Source organism: Branchiostoma floridae, chromosome 19 (genome assembly GCF_000003815.2).
Source record: "Branchiostoma floridae strain S238N-H82 chromosome 19, Bfl_VNyyK, whole genome shotgun sequence".
NCBI lineage: Eukaryota > Metazoa > Chordata > Leptocardii > Amphioxiformes > Branchiostomatidae > Branchiostoma > Branchiostoma floridae.
In genome coordinates, this window is record NC_049997.1 from 14,899,387 (window position 1) to 14,919,274 (window position 19,888).

Sequence of the window (19,888 nt, forward strand, 5' to 3'; positions counted from 1 at the left end):
CAATTTTGCCCATAGCTGGAGGACGGATTTCACATACAAGAATTTCATCCTGAGGCTCCAAGTCAAGTCTACGACTACTACATATTGACGATTTAACAGCGAGTAGAATCCCCCCACCAGACTTATTATTATGAGTAACATGACGATCCTTGCGATAGGTCACAAATTCAGGGGGAATAACCTCTAAATCATGCACATCAGAAGTCAACCAAGTCTCAGTGATTGCGAGAAGATCTGGAGCATTAAGGTGTAACAGGTTGGTGAGCTGTACCAACTTGTTCCTACTCTGGTTAACAGATTTCACACTCCTAGCATTGAGATATATAGCATTAAGAAAATTGGATGACATCATTAAAATGAAGAACAACAGGAAGCACACCTTCTACCTTTGACTTCATAAAATGTGTGCTATGTTAGCACCAACTACAGCTCTGCAAACATCAGAACATTGCCCCCCTCCCCCAGAGACTGTAAATGGTCAAGTGCGGAAAATAAACATCTTCCATTGACTTCATAAAATGAGTGATATGCTAGCACCGATTCTTACTCTGAACGTTGCCCCCCTCCCCATATACAGCTTGTAAATGCTCAAGCGCAATAAATAACACTCTACCTTTTGACTTCATAAAACATGACTTTGTGCTATGATAGGAGTGATTCTAACTCTGACAACGTCTAAACATGCCCCCCTCCCTCAAAAAAGGGTCATAAATGGTATGTCGGCAGTTATAACATCAACTGGGGTTTGTTGACAATAAAACTTAAAGACATTTTCGTATTTTCTATTGTAACCTGATATATGTAAAGATGTACAGTCAACCTGTAAGGCAGGTTGTCTATGAATGCTTTGCTATGCTTGGCATAATTTTCTTATTACAGGATATTACAGAGAATTCCGAGAAAGAACTAATTAGATTATTACAGCTTAATAGACCAATTACAGCCTTGAAGCATGGCCCTAGAGGAACGATATCTAGAAGCTAGAAGCTCAAGCGTTAAAACCAAGGAATGAGAGGGATGTTTATCTCAAATAAGCACACAGTAGCTTTTCTGGTATCTTCCCCAACATTAAACCTCAATAAATCAGCTCAGGGCTAAATACATATTATAAAGCAATTGCAGCTACAAAAGCGCCATCTATCTACATCCTGATGAACTGCATCAAACCAATGCCATTGTCAATGTAAGTCACACTGACACAAAATAACAACTGCTACCACAAGCCTTCTCTTTGGTCCATTGGTGACCAGTTATTTAGAAGTAACCAATGGCAACTCTATCCCCCTAATTAATACATTTGGTGTGCATGTGCACATGTAATGATGTACAAAATGTACAATATGCATTCTGATAGCCTATAAGCTAGTTCAAAGTATGAACTGCACATGAGCAAGGTCAAAGGTGGAGGACCCTAACTTGTAAATACTAATCCATCATCAATACATGCCAAGATGTGTTTTGTATATGTCTCGGGGGCCTTCAACTTTGACATATTACCCAAGATTCACCAGGCTGCATATATGCAGTTGGAACCTTGAATGAACTTCTTTCAATGTATCATCAATGGCATTACTTAATACTGTACATATATTTTCAATCATGAGTATCTGCTCTGTTTAAAAACTTACCTCTCTTTGCATGCAGAGTTCTTTGGTGAAGGACAAGGCTTCTTCTCCGAATGGCTCTCCCTCTGTGGTACCGCTGGGCAAGCTGCGTGGGACCCTCGGGCAGGAGATACCTGGGGGAGGGGGGCACAACCTTAACCTTCTGTCTGCTAGGGTAGCTTAGTTCTTCCGTTAGTGCCCACGATCATGATGATGATCGTTATGGCACGTACACAAGGTACCCTTATTGCAAGTAAGATCCACTCGCACCAGGAAGGACATCTACTCTTTTCGATAAGTGCGGTGGCTCTCCCCAAACATGGGACCTCCATTTAACATCCTATTAGAGGGAAGGTACTAGCCGAAGCTTGGTATTTATCTTTCATCTGAGTGAAGTGAGGAAAGTCGTGTGAGGTGCCTTTCCCAAGGGCACAAAATCAGTGACATGGCAGGTTTCGAACCCAGGACCTCTTGGGCCTGAGCCTAAAGCACTGCCAATTAGGCCACACAATCTTTTAGCATACAAAAAGTGTAAATTGTCTACTACCTGGAGCTTTTAGACCAAAGCTTAATCAGTTCATTCTATGTATTGATCCTTGTTGAGGTAACAAGGCTAATACAACAATGGCTTTAGCTACACTTCTGGAAATTTGTTTCCACATTCAGTTTTCATCATTCCACGCAGGAAGACAGAATTGCGCGTACCGGCCAGCAGGAATGTGATAAGGCACGTCTCCTTGGGCAGGTACAGGCGGACACGTGATCCGCTCGCCGTGAACTCCACGATGGCGTCAGAGCGCCCGGCCCTCTGGAGGAATGGCAGGAACTGCCTGGCCTTGTTGGTGTCCTGTGGGAAATGACACAAGCTTTGTACATGTGTGCCACCTAGCAATCTTCATCAGAACTTCAGTAGTAACTATCCCACAAAGTACAAGTACATTTTCACTGAATGTTTTCCCCATAGCCTTTTATCAAGCTGCTCACACACAATACTATGCCATTAGGCTTGTCCTATATAGTATTGCCAGTAAAAAAACAATGTGCATATTTACAATATACAGCTAATATTCTAACACAGTTCTAAGCTCTGATTGGCTCCTGACAGAAGAAGTAAGAAGAAGACAAGAGAAAAAATGTTTTTCCCTACCATGGAAAATATAATACAGTAGAAGCCGCTTAATTGCACACCCCATTTGCCAGAGCATTTCGTGCAATTATCCGAATGGTGCAACAAAGCGAAGTTATCAAACTGGGCTGCACCACCATGGGATTTGGGGATTTCGTGCAATTAACAGAAGTGTGCGATTATCCATTGTGCAATTAACTGGCTTCCACTGTAATATTGGTGACATGAAAATCTCCATTGGGAATTTATCAAAATATCACACTAAGGCCCTGCAGTAAAGATTTTGTAAGGACCTGCTCTTTTACAAGAAACTGCAAGGAGGCGCTTACCCCAGAGAGGTCTGCTACTCGGTGGATGGGGACTTCCTTCTTGCTATGAAGACCCTTTGCGTTCTTCTGAGCCCTGAGAAACAAAGGAACGTTATTACATGTACATGTATTAGATATCATCATCATATGATTATCAAAATCCTATCCACTCCATATGGTGTATAGGGCTGCACTGATCCCCATTTATGGCAGACCTTTAGCCACACAACTGTGCAAGCACTGAAGCAGATGGTAAACATTATTCATGTTCTGCCTACTTTATTACTAATCTTATCTGTATCATATTAGGATACAGCAGATGTTTGTAGATGAAAATGTGCATTGTCATCTTCAGTCAAATCTGTCTAGTGACTTCTACACCTGGCAAATGTGACCACTTTTAGAAGGTTAGCTTACCCTTACCCTTAGATAATTTTTCCCACCAACACAAGCATTAAGAATCCTTTATCTAGTGACCACCTGTATCTAGTGACCACCTGTATCTAGTGACCACCTGTATCTAGTGACCACCTGTATCTAGTGACCACCTGTATCTAGTGACCACCTGTATCTAGTGACCACCTGTATCTAGTGACCACCTGTATCTAGTGACCACCTGTATCTAGTGACCACCTGTATCTAGTGACCACCTGTATCTAGTGACCACCTGTATCTAGTGACCACCTGTATCTAGTGACCACCTGTATCTAGTGACCATCTGTATCTAGTGACCATCTGTATCTAGTGACCATCTGTATCTAGTAACCACCTGTATCTAGTGACCACCTGTATCTAGTGACCACCTGTATCTAGTGACCACCTGTATCCAGTGACCACCTGTATCTAGTAACCACCTATATCTAGTGACCAGCTGTATCTAGTGACCACCTGTATCCAGTGACCACCTGTATCTAGTGACCACCTGTATCTAGTGACCACCTGTCCCAATATACCAGCTCTATTGGTCCTCCGAGTGGTCCTCTTGGGTAATTTTGACTGTAACGCTAGTTCACCTTTATCCGTTGTATTTAACACCAGGGTATTTCAGGATATCAAGTCGATGGACGGTGGTCTGAAACTACATCATAATTGAAAAAAATGCAAATTTGAAACTATCGTCTGTCAATGTGATATCCCAAAGTATCCTGTTTTGAGGTACAACGGATATAGGTTACCCTGCGAATAAAGATGAACTAGCGTTACATACCTTGCTTCTGCTGCCAAGAGTTCATCGTAGTGTGCGGATCTCTGGTCATCGTCTGCCCTGTAGCGCACTACAGTCACAAAGCCTTTGCTCACAAGGGCTTCTGCTACATTTCTGTAAATGACAAACAAATGCAATTAATCAGCAGGTATCAAAGTCTGATGCATAGCAGCTACAGACATTGACAGTTCGTGCCAGGTTGGTCTGTCCTGGGCGTACTCTCTCCAGTTGGCTCTGGAGAACCCCAGCTCTCCCATCTCCCTCTTGGGTGACCTTTTGGGCGTTTCCAAGCAGGGTTGGTGTCTGACGTTGTCAGTTTTATCACGTCCTGAGCGGGAACTGCAGTTTGTGCCAGGTTGGTCTGTTCCGGGCGTACTCCCTCTAGCTGGTTCTGGGGACCCCAGCCCTTTGAGTATGTTGAAGATCTGGTTTTCCCATCTCCCTCTTGGGCAGCCTCTTGGGTGTTTTCAAGCAGGGTTAGGGTCCGAATTTGTCAGTTTTATCACGTCCTGAGTGGGAACTGCTCTTGATGTGTGTCCTAAGAAAGTCATACTTTGTTTGGCAATTCTGGAACTGATTGGTGCTAAATTGTTTCGTTGGTCGTGAGGTCTTGACAGCGGATGCCTTCGATCCTTTAAAGCACTGGGTATGAAAGCCCAACTTCTGTGCTAGTGACTTGGTAAAGGTCCATGTCTCCATACAGTACAGAAGGCCGGAGAGGACCTTTGTGTTATAGGTCTTCATCTCATCAAATTCAAACAAAAAAACTCTGTTTGCACTTGTGATTTCATAAATAGCAACGGCGGGCGCATGGAGTGCGTTAAATTTGATGGAAGCCTGTGTGATAGTCAACTAAGAAGCCTGTGTGATATGGAAAATTATCAACCAACTCAAACGTTATCGTGGCCCAGGTTTGACATAATGTTACAGTATTGTTACATAATACTGGTGGATTCCAACGGCAGTTGTTTGTACTTACATGCCGCCAATAGTGACTGTAGCACATGTTCTCTCTGGGTACCCGTCACTGCCTGGCCTGATGTAGTCAACACTCACATTCACCTGCAAACAAAGAAATACATGAAGTACATACCAGTTATAAAGTAACAGATTGCCTATTTGAAAGGTTACTTCTTCCCAACACAATAATCCATCATTATGAGATAATATCACTACTTTCAGGAATTTTGGTGTGCACAACATAATTCTAAACCTAACTTCAAACTTTTAGATATGTGGAGTTTTTAAAATCAACAGACTGGGGGATGATTAGAACAGACAAAAAGCATGATAGTTCCAAAGTTTAAAAGAAAACTTAACGAGAAAGATCCTACCTTTTTGCCAATGAGTTTCTTCCTGAGAAACTCGCGAGCCTCGAACATGTACGGGACGTCATACAGTGGTCGTATACGCTTTGTGTTGTCCTGTGTGGATGGAACCATGACATACATGTTGGTCAGTGATTTTTTACAGTTTGTTACAGCATAACTTCTGACGAATTTTTTATAGGTACTTTATATCAGGTAACCATACATTTTGTATATAGACTTTTTCAAAGACAAAAGACCTGTATATATGTAGATGTTTGAGCGATAACACTCAACCCATTGTTGTCAGAATGGATGTAAATGACAAAGTTTCCTAAATCTAAAAAAATATCAATAATTTATTATCAAAATTTATCTACTGACAAGATAACCATGATCAGGGTTCTAGCTAGTGCATTTTAGCGTAGTGGGCCCCTACGCTAAAATTTGTGACCCCTACGCTAAAATAAGGGCCACTACGCTAATTTTTAACTAGAGTTCCTCGAACACACATATTCGCCAAATAAACATTTTTTATCGAAGGTCGTTGTTTCTCAATGATTAATGTATGTAATTATGGCTATAATGGGCCAGCTAAGCACCAAATACAGCTTAATACGAGATGTTAATATAGCAAAGCTGGATGTAAGGTCTTTAGTTAGGCTAGGTTAGGCTAGGTCTTTAGTTTTAGATAAGATATCACTCTACAAAATGTACATTGCAGTTTTTTCGTAAAAAAAGAAATAATGAACAAACTTTGAGTGACTGGCCTATGTATTAGATAATAGGTCATCTAAGGGTTATCTAAGGGTCATACGTAAGGATTGTTACGGCCCTACCTTGGTGAATGTTTGTGTCCATCTCATGAAAATAGTAAGTAAAGTTTTGCAATCGCGAGTTAAGTCAGAGGTATTTTACACAGTCTACCTGGCTGGCTATCACGCCAGGCTACTCAGATCCCCCATCCATAGCCCCGCAAAGACAAAATAGCTGATTGACAGGCATAGTAATTGCTCCAGCCCTACCAGTGACCCCAGGTCGGCCTGTCTGCTGGCTGGCTGACCCTCTGGGAGGGTTTCATTGCAGGAACACCAGCACCAGTACTGTGTGTTTATGTTATAGGAAAATATATCCACAAATGCTTATACTGTAGAACCAATAGTGTAAAGGACATGCTATACTCAATATGTTGACTTATTCATACCTATAGATATCCATACATGTATGTCTGTTAAGTAAATGTGTCTTTAGAATGACACATAGAAAAGCGCTGTAAAAACTTTATAAAACACAGTAATAGCAAAAATACGTGTTCAGAAGACTGTGTCTTTAGAATGACAAAGTTATAGAAAAGCGCAGTAAAAACTTAATAAAACAGAGCAATAGCAAAAAAACGTTTTCACAAGACTGTGTCATTAAAAATGACACTATAGAAAAGCGCTGTAAAAATATAAAACAGAGTAACAGCGAAATATCGTGTTTATTCGATCTCCCAGTGCAAGCCTTCTTCGGCCAGCTGACAAAGGATATCACAGAACTGAGAGGACCCGGCGGTTGCTAGGCACAGTAACTAATTGCTGTCACTCTACCCTACGATACCAACCTATTTAGTTCTAAGTGATGCTCACTTGCATTAGGAGAACTGTTAACCGCATCAAACCAGGATTGCGTTGTCTGGATGAGTGCAGAGACTTTCTGAAACCATGCTGAGAGTAATGAATCAGGTGATTTGTGTCCTGTAGCAATAAGTCCCGGAGAAACACCTCGTACACCTTACCCAGATAGCTCGTTAGGGAAATGCACCTGAAATCTTCAAGACCTTTGGGCCTGGTCACCTTCGGTACTGGCACTACCAGTTCTTCTGTCCATTGTAAGGGAATGTTGTAAGCATGCATTGTAGATATTGCACATTACAGGAGCAAGCTCTTCATAGAAGTTGGACAGTAGCCATGGCGGTATATGACCCCCCCCCCCCCCCCCGAGGATTCACCTTCTTCATTTGAAGTTCTGGTATGGCTTGAAGTAATAGATGGTCAGATATTTCTCTGTGTAACTCCTCTCATCTGCTATAAAACTTGGCCAAGCTGTTAGAACTAGCATGCATCACTCTGGTACCGAGACATTTCTCTATGCGCAAACACAAAATAATCTCTAGATACTCAGAGCCTTTTTGGAGTATAATGAATGGATCACTGTTATAAGGGTCCAGCAAGCTTCCCGAGTTGATGTCCGATGTCGACTAATTGACTGACTGACTGTTAGACCTGGGTATTTGGACTCTAAAAAAAGTACTAGTGTCATGCTCTTTAAGCTACTAACAACAAATGTGCTACCAATATCATAGCATGGATAATAATGATAAGAAAGAAGGCCTGTTTGATTGCCTATTAACACTGCTAATCTTCCCAGCCTTGACTGAAAATGCCACTTGACCACTGGCTCATATTATAATGTCACCAGAAATATATTTTGCTCCAAGCAGAGAGACTTCTAATGAGCTTACTTGGTTTGAATATAAACCTCGGAGCCTAAAGACACTTGTTCATGCTTCTCTCCACTGCAAACAATTAACAGGTCAATGACATGTGCATCATCAGGCTAATCTGTTAATCACATCTCTGATTAGATTGGTAACAGAAGCAATCCTCTATTTAGTACATAGGAATAAGTTCCTTACATTTGATTGTCTCAAAGTTATGTCATGCTCACCATTAGCTATTCAAAACTAAATTCTATGAACAGCATATAGGTTACCAAAGATCCAAACTTGTAAATTCAAGGCATCTCCAATTACTGGGAACTGACATCCCTGCCACGGTCTGCCATGGCGATTAGTTCTGCTCCACCTTTGATTTGTCTTTGAGTTGAGGGGTCATCTCCCTGCTGAGGCCAGGAGGCTGAGGGCAGGGGGTTAATTTGCTGTGACTGGCCCTTTTAGGGGAAGGAGATCAGGCTAGGGTGACACTTTTGTAAGGGATATTCTTCTCCAGTATAAGTTAAAGTAATTATATTAAGTAGATCGCGGTTTACATAATTAGCATCTCATTATGTTGATAATCACCCTAAGTACCTACCTACCAAGAGCAAAGAATATCCATCAATCCCCTCTGCAGTTATCCTTCTTAAAAGTTACGAACTATAAGACCCACTGCAGTTCCAAACAAGCTGCTAGGGGGCCCAAAATTACACCATTCACTCCTAGTCCCAACAGCTATCCACCACTTAAAAATCATGAACATGGCACTTCTGGAAAATTTAGGCGCAAGCTTTGACGCTCACTTGCAGTACCAAAACAAGTCGCCAGGAGGCCCATTATCGAACTTGACCTTCCTTTCTGTGTCCCCTACCTATCAACAAAATATCATTAGCATCCATGTAGAACATCTCGAGTTATCGTGTTAACAGACAAACGCAATTACATACAAATCCCGATACAGCACCATAGGTAAAAGCTAGCTAAACCATTCTCGCACATGACAATCCTTTACACAACCGCTACACACCTGCCAAATATCGTAGAAATCGCCCAGCTGCATTTTGAGTTATGCTTCTCGAAACAAACCTCGAAAAAATACAAAGCTCGCTGCTGTACCGTAGGAAAACGCCAGGTAAACCATTTTCAAACTAGGCATGCCTTTCGACAACCGCTACACACCTACAAAAAATCAAAAAGTTCCATCCACAATTTCTCGACTTATATGCTGTTGACCTACATACAGACCCAAGTAAGCAATCTCATAATATTCGCTGGCGAATATAACTAGTGTAGTGGTGCTTTGCTGTCATTTGCTTGTTCAACAATGACTAATCAATGTCTGAACAATGAAAAATTATAATATGCCACTCAAAACTGAACCAAAAATCCTAACATTTACATGTAACTCTACATCTTCAAATCTCACCATGGAAGGACCAAGATCCCCCTTCCACACCAATCTCCTGATTAGTCACTTCGCTACCATGCCATTCCCACTACGCTAAAATAAAATCCTGGCTAGAACCCTGATGATAATACTAGTATGTGTTTTAAATACATGCAGGACTCTCGAGACTGTTTATCAAAAGTAACAACAGGGGAACCAGTTGAGTGTGGTATTATAAGTGTATAATTATTATGATAAGTACTAAGACACATAAACATGATTGTACGAATGTATATACCTGCTCCCAGTCCTAAAGATGGCAAGCATGGAAGATAATTGCAAGAAATTAACAGGACAGAATCATAGGGTGCAAGAGGTAATAAGTTATGTAAAATGCATAGTATTTTACTTGTATATGATTTATTTTCTGAACATTAGTTCATACATGTAGTTTGAACTGTGCATGAGTGTGCAGTGTGATGCATTGTGGGTAATATGTCAAAGTTGAAGACCCCTTAGACACAAACAAAGCACCCATAGACAAAACTGTTCATAGGTCAGAGGTCATCAACCTTGGACCTCGTGCATGTGCAGGTCAAATAATGAACCAGATTATAACATGCATGCATACATCTATGTTGCATAGGAAAGAGCATTTGTAATTGTTGAACCTTAGACTAATATTACTTTGATTAAAACGAATGAAAAATAGATTTTTCCCATTCATCATCTACTTGAATGTTATGTTTCCGTGGAGAAGGAGAAAAAAAAGCCTGATTTGGAAGGAAAAATAAATGGAAGAGTGCTGAGAAACAAGAAAACATGTTAACTCACCTTAGGGCCTCCGTCATCTGTCATCCTGAAAATACATCAATCATCATTATCATAGCCAATCAGAAGGATTCATTTCATGTTGGTTATGCCGCCGAAACACAGAGAATTCCAGGCCAGGTCTCAAGTGACTTTAAAGGTTTTAAAAAGTTTTGAAAAACTGGACCCAATCAGAAGGAGCAATACACAGGAAATTGACCAATCAGAATGAGGGATAAAAATGGCCATATTACTATAGTTAGTATGGTCAGTAATTCTATCCCATTTCTATCTAGTTTTTGACCAGTTACTCACTAGTCTTTGCATGATCATGTAAGAATATATGAGCTAACACTTTTAAGGAAAATACACATTCAAATTTGTCAAGCTTTCCCAAGTTATAGCACATGCTGATAATCACTCAAAACAATGGGCATGTGGTTAATTAAGGGAATGTCAGCATTTTCTCTCATGACCTACTCAGTCACGACCTACTCACAGTTAGGTGTGACAGCTCGTTCAGTGTAATATAACCAGCTGCTGCCACGCCGCGTGCCTGCAAAGCTGCAATACCTATAGCTGGTATAAAGCCTAAGGGCGGTTATACCGGCTATATAGATACAGATACAAATGCAACAACTGGATATGACACTCACCTTGGGGGGCGAATACTGGACAAAGTCACCTCCTTGATCTGGTTTTCAGGTGTCTTGATTACCAGGCGGTCAGCATTGTTGATCTCAATCACCTAAATACAGGAATACTTGCATGACAAGTGTGATTGGTCTTCAGCTGAATGTCCCGTCTGTTGCGAGAACCATACCACAAGCCTATTAAAGAACCCACCACATTTTTTAAAAGAGTAGAGGTCCCTTTACATTTGGGACTGTACTGAGAAAATCTGAAAAAGCAGTCACCGTACATATGTAACTACTACTTAACGTTTGTGACCGCATCTAGTGTAAGCAGCGACACTTAGTGCTGCAGTACAATGTGAACCAGTCAGAATTGCCCTGAGGAAGGTGACAGTCAGTCACTGAAACGTTCAACTTGGTGGAAAGAAAAGGAAGGTCTCTTTATTCAGTTGGGGTCCCTCTAAGTGTGAGCACCCTCCTACATCAATCAAAGAGTGTGAAGTCTGACCTTGCCAGTGAACTGTTTCTCGGTGATGGCAATGGAGGCCTGCGAGGGTGTGTAGTCCTTCCAGATACGCAGCCGCTTCTCTTTGGCAGCTCTACAAGACGCACACAAACAGAAAATCGGTAAGCTTTCTTGAGGAATAAAACCAATCAAACATACAGATACAGAGCAGTATGGAAACCCTGCCATGTAGACCCACAGCAGCATATAACTGGTGACATTCAATTGAACAGCACGTTTGGTTTTAGGTGAGCAGAAACATAATACTAGTATGTGGAGTACAGAAGGCTCACTTCTCCGCAGAGCGCAGTTTCTCCGCCCCTGTGGTGACCACACCCATGCTCCAGTCCACACAGCGAGCGAACCCTTCCTGAAGCAGGAACTCTGTGATGTTGCCATTCTGGGGACAAAAATAATTTCAAAAATAGATAAGTTTTTAGTACTGTAAATGCAGAAACTTTCGAGGTGGTTTAATGTTCGCGGTTTTTGCGGTGGCCGTTTTACCGCAAACTTAAAACTACCGCAAACATTTTTTCATGGCAGTAAGAGACTACAGTGCATGATGCTGCCGCGAATTTAAAACCACTGTGAAAAGTCCTTTTCCCCGCTACCACGAAATTAAATCCCCACGAACTTGAATGCATTTACAGTATTAGGCCACACTGACTTAATCTCATGGATGACATCCAAGCTTGAAGGTACAGTCTGTAGTAGATAGTAAAATTATGTTATGTGTTGTCCTGTTAAATCTATATGATTGCAATTTCCTTAACTTCAACATCACAGTTTACATTAGATTACAAAATGTTGAATATAAAACTGGATAATTTCAACCAACATCTCTAAAAAAGCATTAAAACAAAACATCACATTCAATGCTTGTTCAAAATCAGAATTTATATTAGATTACAAAAGGCAAAACTAAAAGTGAATTGATTCAACATACACTTATTTTCTCTACTAAAGCATTAAAAAAAACATCACTTTCAGGGCTTGTCGTACAAAATTGCAAGTTAGAACAGGCATAAAATAAAGAACAGGTAAAAGAGATTACTCTTTTTGGGTTGAATCATTCAAGATTAAACAAACTTAAGGTATTATAGAAAATGATAACACTTTACTTCCAACACTGAATTGAACTGATTGAATGTGCAATATTAGTTTTTAATCGCGTAATTCATTTATAGATATTTCAAACCTTGCGTCTTATCTTAATGTGCTAGGAATTGTATCGTTTATATTGTATGAAGTGATAACTGTGCTGAATGTAATGCCATTATCTCAATTCAGCCGCAAGGCTGCGATTCGTATGACATGCTTGCCAAATAAAACCATTATATATAACTATAAGGACTTACCCCTCTAAATTTCTGTTGACTTTGTTCACAGAATGACCCTTAAATCTCCTGCAGTGAGAAGGTCGACGGAGATTGACCGAAAATTTTGAGGGGTAAGTCCCTATAGTTTAATTCAGTGTTGGAAGTAAATTGTTAGCATTTCCTATACTGTATTCTACCAAGTTGACATAGATGAACTTTCATGATAAACTTGAGATATGCAAAATCTGTACCGGGTGGATCACAGTTCCGAGGATGTTCTGATTGGACACGCCCTCCATGATGATCTCCACATCGCGCTGGAGGAGACGAGACTCCACGAAGAACTTGGCCTGGTCCGCAAACGGTTCCGCCACTTCTTTGTCCCCCTCACGTTTGAACATGGGGCACTGTGGGAAGGTAACACATTTTCACTTCACTCCAATAAGAGAACATGATAAAACCAGAAATCTTCTAAGATCTCAATGCTCATACTTCTATGAGTTTCTGTGCATTTCTTGTTTCATTCATTCTTGTCAACTCCTAGCTAATTCTATTTAATGCATTTTACTGCCCTTCTGCAGGACTTTGGATCCAGGTCAAACCTGCAGCAACAACTTTGGACCCGGGCCAAACCATATCCTGCAAGTCTCCAGTTCCACCATTTTCTACCACCTTGAACCCAAGCAAAGGAAACTTGCACACACACACACCAAGACCAACAAACCAAAAACAATACCTGTGTTTTTAGTTTACAGACTTTGTTAAAATGGGCATAGATGATTAACACCCTTTGTAATGTAAATGTCTGACTCTCAATGTGTATTGGCAGTGCCCATCTTGTACATCTTGTACATGCAATTGCCCTTAGGCCACCCAGTTCTGCAAGCACTACAACAGGGGGTTGGTTGGCTTGCACCTCACTCAGTACCTCAAGCTGTGTGCCACCACTCGACTGTGTTTTCTACTCCCATACTCTTTCTCATGAGGAATACTATGCAGTAAAAGCAGTATGAACCAAATGTTTCAAAAACGTTTGGCATGACATTGTCATAGCTTGGACCCACAACCCCCCAAATGGAAAGTGAGAATACTACATATATTATGTACATAGTTTACCCATGATGCTTAACTATATATATATTAGTATATAACCACTATTGGTACGATGGCTTGACATCTTACCTTGATCCCAGACAGCATGACGGTGATGTACTGGAAGGACGGCAGGAGGAACGCTCGCAGGGTGCAGCCATCTCGGACATGTTCAACAATGGCTGTAAAACATGGACAGGTCATAGGTCAACAAAAATTTCACAACTGCAGAATTTTATCCAGGACACAATGTGACACAACCGAGCCCCTTCGCAATACAGTAGAAGCCGCTTAATTGCACGGCCTATTTGCCAGTGAATTTCATGCAATTATCCAGCTGGACCACACTGGTTTGGGATTTTGGAATTCCGTGCAGTTAAAACAAGTGTGCGTCAGTCCGGTGTGCAATTAATTGGCTTCTACTGTATAGGGTTACAAAATATTTCTGATAAAATTAGCAGCTTTGTGTGTGTATGTTTCAAGCACAGTAGATTAAGCCAAGCAAAGTGATAAATTTTCATCTTGTGTAGTTTTTGTCTTCCTGAATACTTAACGCACCTGAGAAATATGGAAATGAATTTCTGCAACTTGAATGAAAGAAGAAAACAAATTTTCACAACATAGTACTGTAAATCTTCGCAACCGATTCAATTTCACTGTTTTAGAGGTGATCTATCCACCATAAATAAAATTAATGACACAAAAATATATGTTTCATACAGCGAAATGAAACCATCGTGAAAGTAAATGAATCTATAGTACCTTTGACAGGCTTGTTGTGATGCGCATCAACAAAGTTGCGTGGGTTCTCCAGTGTCCATGCCACGTCACGCACGTGAGACTGAGCGTCTGCGGCCCACTTGCCCTTGCTGTTAGACTTAGCAGTGTCCTCAAGGTCACACAGCTTCGCCTGGTCACTGGTGGAACAGAATTCTCTTTTTACATTTGTGTTAAACCCAAAAGGGTACATACACTATATGCTGCATTTGCTCACAAATGTTCCCAGTCAAGTGTCATGTCTTGTTGCAAAATGTCATGTTATGCCACACTAGAAAAACAACATTTGCAAGAAAATGCAGGATATTTCCCTCCCTAAAAGAAAAACAATTCTTCCTCCTGAGTGAAATATAACTTTCAGCGAGAATAGCTGGAGCATACAATGGGGAGTACCACTCTAGAATATGTACCAAGTTCTGTGGCAACTCAAGACTTCAAAAATACTTTCCTCCAAAGTTTAGGGGATCCAAAAGAAAAGAGTGGAAACTTATCAGCTTAAATATCAAGGTCCTCCCACAAAAATTTAAGATCTCTCACAATCACAGAAGTAAAGGCCTTTCCAAAATGATCCCTCAAGGAACAGTGATAAGGAAAAAGAAAAAGAAATGGGACGACAACATTAAAGAATGAACAGGACTGCCCCTTGCCAGCACCCAAGCGCTGGCACACAACAGGGAGAGATGGAGGGAGGTAGTGTGCTCATAGGAAAAGCGCCCCCATGACCACCCCCTGTCAAGGGACCGGTAAGTGGTAAGATAACAGAAATGAAGCTGCTATAAAAAAGGCACTTACTCGCTGGGTTTGATGCCTCCCCTGCGTACCTCCACTAGACCCTCATTCACCAAGGCCTCCGTCACGTTCTTACCAGTCTGAGGGTCTGAAAGGGTCATACAAGTTCAGGCTCTTATCCATGGGATGAAAGTTTATGAAGCTTTGACTTCATGACATGTATTGTACTAAAATAAAGCCTAGGGAAAAATGTTGTGTTTCTTGTTTCAGTCCAGAAAAAATTAGGGTCGGTAGGTAGGGATCAGTGTTTCCGCCAGACCTCAGCTGGGAGGCCGTCCACCTTGGGGCGCGAAAACCGCGAAAATTAAATTTAATTAAAAAACCGCGAAAATTAATTTTAATTGTAAAACCGCGAAAATTCAATTCAATTGTAAAACTGCGAAAATTCAAGTTAACGGTTAACTGTCGCAAGAAAAAAAATAAAAACAACTAACGTCCGATAAAGTTCAGTGCCGTAACAACAAGGATGTTTTGATTTGTGCTGCGTACCGGTATGCCGCACCGAACGGGTACTACTACTTTTAAAAAGTTCCAGAAACGGTTCTTGGACTTTCAAAAAAGAAATAACATTTGTATATATTGTATTTTATGTTGTGGTATACTTATAAATCATCTAAAACCTTCCATAGATCGAGAAACTTGCCTTCAGAAATGACGAAAAACATCGTCTATCAGCGGCAATGTGCGTAATGGCTGCCAAAATCCCGCAATCTCCCGTGGTGACTTCTCGCGAGATCTGGGAAAGCTAGCAACGTCATGGGAAACTAGCGCTGTAATTGGCCAGGATAAACAACAAGCTCTCGAGTGCCATTTTAGAGCGTATTTATCCCGAAAATTTCTGCCGTTTTCGGAGATTTTGCGGGCTCAAAACTCATATCAAAAGGAACCAAAGTTATACTTGATGTTTTTTACGTCCAGCACCTCTCATGTGAACACTTTATTTTTCCGCTGTGTTGCCGATAACGAACTTGAACGAGGCCGGGGATTTCCCGTGCCGAGCACCCAGGCCGGTGGGCACATGTTTCTGATTGTGTTTTGTTTTGTTTACGATGATTGACGATGAAAACAGAGACTAAAGTTGTTAATCTAGACAAAGTTAGTGTGTTGTCTTATTTCTCCCAATAACAAAGTACAGTTTGTAGTGTTATACTTATAGCGAGATCGACCTACCGCCAAGTTTTCGAAATGTGACAGGGCAAATTCGTGTAACTGAGACCTTGAAAAACGGGTTTTAATGAGATTATCTTATGCAAAAGGCCGTCGACACACATTGTCAACAACCATAACAATAGCAAAACAAACAGTGAGCGGCTTTCTGACTGTGGACGGCGTCCCCTAAGCCTCTAGCTTCAATACAAAACACAAAACTGCAGTTTACATTTATCGACTTTGTACAGATTTCTCGGCAAAATGTGGGTCGCAATTTTTTTATGAGGACGGCCTCTGGTTGCGTTCAAGCCGTCCAAAACGAAATGAGACCGTCATTGGACGGGTGGACGCCCCTCTGGCGGAAACACTGGTAGGGATTAACATTTTTCTTTGTTGAAATGTTTTTAATTCTAGGCTGGCCAAAACTTTAGTGATAAATATTACAATGGAGTTGAACAAAGTAATTGAGGACTTTAATTTTGTGCATAATGGATATAAAATTCTAACTGGAAGCTATGTGACTCCGATATCAACCGAAAAAAAGTCTTGTGTCGGCAGATTTTTTTCTAGGGTAGGTGTAGGGAAACAGGAAACACAACATTTTTTTCTAGGCTTAATGCTACCTTTTTGTGCTCATCCGTATCAAGCTGATTTTACTTTTAGATCAGAAGTAGAAAAACTCACAAAGGTAGAAGTAGAAAAACTCACAAATTGTTATCTTATGATCATGACATGCAGTGTCAGTCTGCTCTGATTTTACATCACTGAAGAGCTCGATGTAATAATAAAATAGCTGTACATATATATTGCATTCTTAACATGCCAATATACTTTTCAGTTTAGGATCCTTTGGGCACATGATGCAGCAAAATAACAGAATATAAGTGTACAAATGTGTAACTACCTTTCCCGACATACAGACATCCGTACTCGCGGCCGGTTCCTGGAACCTTGTACTCCACGGTGAAGCAAATCTCCTTCCCGACCACCATCTTACGTAGAAACTCCCGCGCCTCCCAGGCATAGGGCTGGAAAATACGGACACCAACAAAATGTAACAATCACCCACACAAAACCCTTATGGATAATATTTTTGCCATAAATTATGTTCATGTCAAAAGATAATTACTATGAAAGGGACAGTTAAGTCACTGTTGATCACAATGCTACAGGACTACAATATAGCTACAACTAGTACAAGGCATTGTAATAATCTGTAAGTTTCAGTAACGTACAAGGAAAAGACACAAATTAACAGACAAGGACCTGTATGTCACTTTCATTTTGCTATGCTGTTGTAATACTAGGTATAACAATACATCTTTATGTATTTAATCATCAGGACTGTATGTTTATGAAGGTTAGAACATCAGGGTAAACAATATTCAAATACAATTCAATCTGCAGCTGGATATCAGGACTATACATCTATACTGACTATAGATTTATTATGATTTCACTCATGTAATCTGTATCTTTGTGACTTTGTTATAATAAAATAAGTTGTATGACCCTTATTTCTTCTCTCATGACCTCCAAAAATTACAAGCAGCCAACAGGCCGATTTGAGGTTTTCATGAATTAGCAAGACTTAAAGAAACAAATGATGTCTATACGGTTATACCGTATATGTCGATAAAGGTTACACATCCGGGTAGCGTAAGTGATAACTACATTTATGTCATACCTGGGCCGCAAAAACGTTCTATACGGGTGTTCTGGACAGCGTGATAACTTAACGCATCACACGGGTTCTAAGTTGTATCACACAGGCTTCCTTCGAGTAAATCAAACTATTTCGAACGGGCCAAATACAGCACGGTTGAAAATTTGCATACCGGATTTGACGTTAGAATTGCTGTTGTTACAATCTTTTATTCGAGGACACAACTTTTTCTCAATTTTTGGTGCACCCTCCAGCCTTCGGGCATTCGGGCTGGAACCTCGAGTGATACGGAATACATCATGTTGTATTCTATATGTACTGTACCTCATCCTTGGTCTCAACAGAAGCCTCCACATTAGGGTTGGCTCGACGTGCCATCTTGGGTGCCACAATGTTGGACAGGTTCAGCTGTTTCTCGGGGGGAGGGCCACCCTTGGGCTGGCCACGGATGATGACAGCATCACCAGACAGCACCTGCGTGAACAGCAAGAATGTACAGCATCGATGTCAAGGAGAACCAATAAATCTACTGTCAAGCACAGTCAATCATGTCCCACCTGGGCCGCAATAACATTCAATCCGGGTGTTTCGGAGCGGGTGATAATTTTCCATATCACACAGGCTTCTTAGGGTTCAAGCGCTCCTTTGAACAGCCGTTCAAACACCAGAAACGCCCTCTGTCCGCTTGTCATTAAACTACTAGTAGCGCTCTCAAAACCCATGCCTTAATTCGCTCATGAACTGACGTCACCACCAAAAAATTTGAATGTACAGTAAGAGTTTCCCAGACTGGTAGCTGAACCGAACATAGGAGCAAACTTCCACTACCTGGAAGGTACCCAGCCAGGCTCGGTTCTTAAATGGCTAACTACATAATCGTTTCCTGATGATGAAGTACAGTGCTGTAATTTGACACCACAGACACATGTTGCCTTTTAATTTACATACAAAGGGGAACTCGTTGGTAAACAGTGTTAGGTAACATGACCACATTTAAAAGAGAACCAGGAAATGATTACACCTTTATACTTGGAAAGGAATGTTTTTTCTTTTCCCCAAAACAGTTTTAAAAATCATCTATTTCAATCGCACTGCAATAGACTGGAATGCCTTTTAGTGGACCTGACTTAATTTTGCAATAGTTTCAAGTTTGCAATTACTTACAATAGTGCGATAGTATGTACAATCATAGAAACTCCTGTGGCTTAAATTTGCAATTAAGTGATACCTGCCATAACAGTGTGGATATAAAAACACCACAAAAATTTCAAGAATTACAGTATGTTTATCACTTCGTTCCAGCTCACATATGTATCACCATCATAATTTGGAGGGGGGAAAGACCAGGAAGAGTGGGGGAGGGGGGCGAGGACACTATAGCACTAGAGTGGTAGGAAACATTGTGATGACCCTTTACGCTTTTATATGTTAGTCGACAAAAGTTTGTTGCGCAAACCAAGTGGACGTGAAAAAAAATTGCATCACCCCCCTCCCCAACTACCCATATTCGATCATTGATTAGCCACAAACATAGACATACTGGAAACTCACACACGACCTACGCGTAAATAATACAGATATAGTTTTACGAAACTTCAAATCACGAGTTTCTTGTACGTTTCTTGGTGACTTAAAATTGCCATATTGGTCAGTTCGTTCGCCGCACTGGAAAAACTCCGTCGTCAAGTTTCGTTCTCGTGGGATCTGTAAACTGTTAAGAAACAAAAAAAAATC

At 40.9% G+C, this 19,888-nt stretch overlaps 1 protein-coding gene across 1 annotated transcript in view; it reads right to left on the reverse strand.

Moving 5' to 3' along the window:
* LOC118406731 (staphylococcal nuclease domain-containing protein 1-like) overlaps positions 1–19,888 on the reverse strand; it is a 169,195-nt gene that overhangs the window by 148,949 nt on the left and 358 nt on the right. Inside the window, exons 2-17 of the mRNA XM_035807023.1 lie at positions 18,479–18,628; positions 17,393–17,516; positions 15,343–15,427; positions 14,536–14,690; positions 13,864–13,955; positions 12,933–13,088; positions 11,656–11,762; positions 11,366–11,456; positions 10,879–10,970; positions 10,247–10,271; positions 5,577–5,666; positions 5,222–5,304; positions 4,246–4,356; positions 3,060–3,132; positions 2,310–2,451; positions 1,629–1,738 (exon numbers count right to left, since the gene is read on the reverse strand). Of these exons, the coding sequence (XP_035662916.1) occupies positions 1,629–1,738; positions 2,310–2,451; positions 3,060–3,132; positions 4,246–4,356; positions 5,222–5,304; positions 5,577–5,666; positions 10,247–10,271; positions 10,879–10,970; positions 11,366–11,456; positions 11,656–11,762; positions 12,933–13,088; positions 13,864–13,955; positions 14,536–14,690; positions 15,343–15,427; positions 17,393–17,516; positions 18,479–18,628 (1,686 nt within the window). The remainder of the gene's footprint in view (positions 1–1,628; positions 1,739–2,309; positions 2,452–3,059; positions 3,133–4,245; positions 4,357–5,221; positions 5,305–5,576; positions 5,667–10,246; positions 10,272–10,878; positions 10,971–11,365; positions 11,457–11,655; positions 11,763–12,932; positions 13,089–13,863; positions 13,956–14,535; positions 14,691–15,342; positions 15,428–17,392; positions 17,517–18,478; positions 18,629–19,888) is intronic.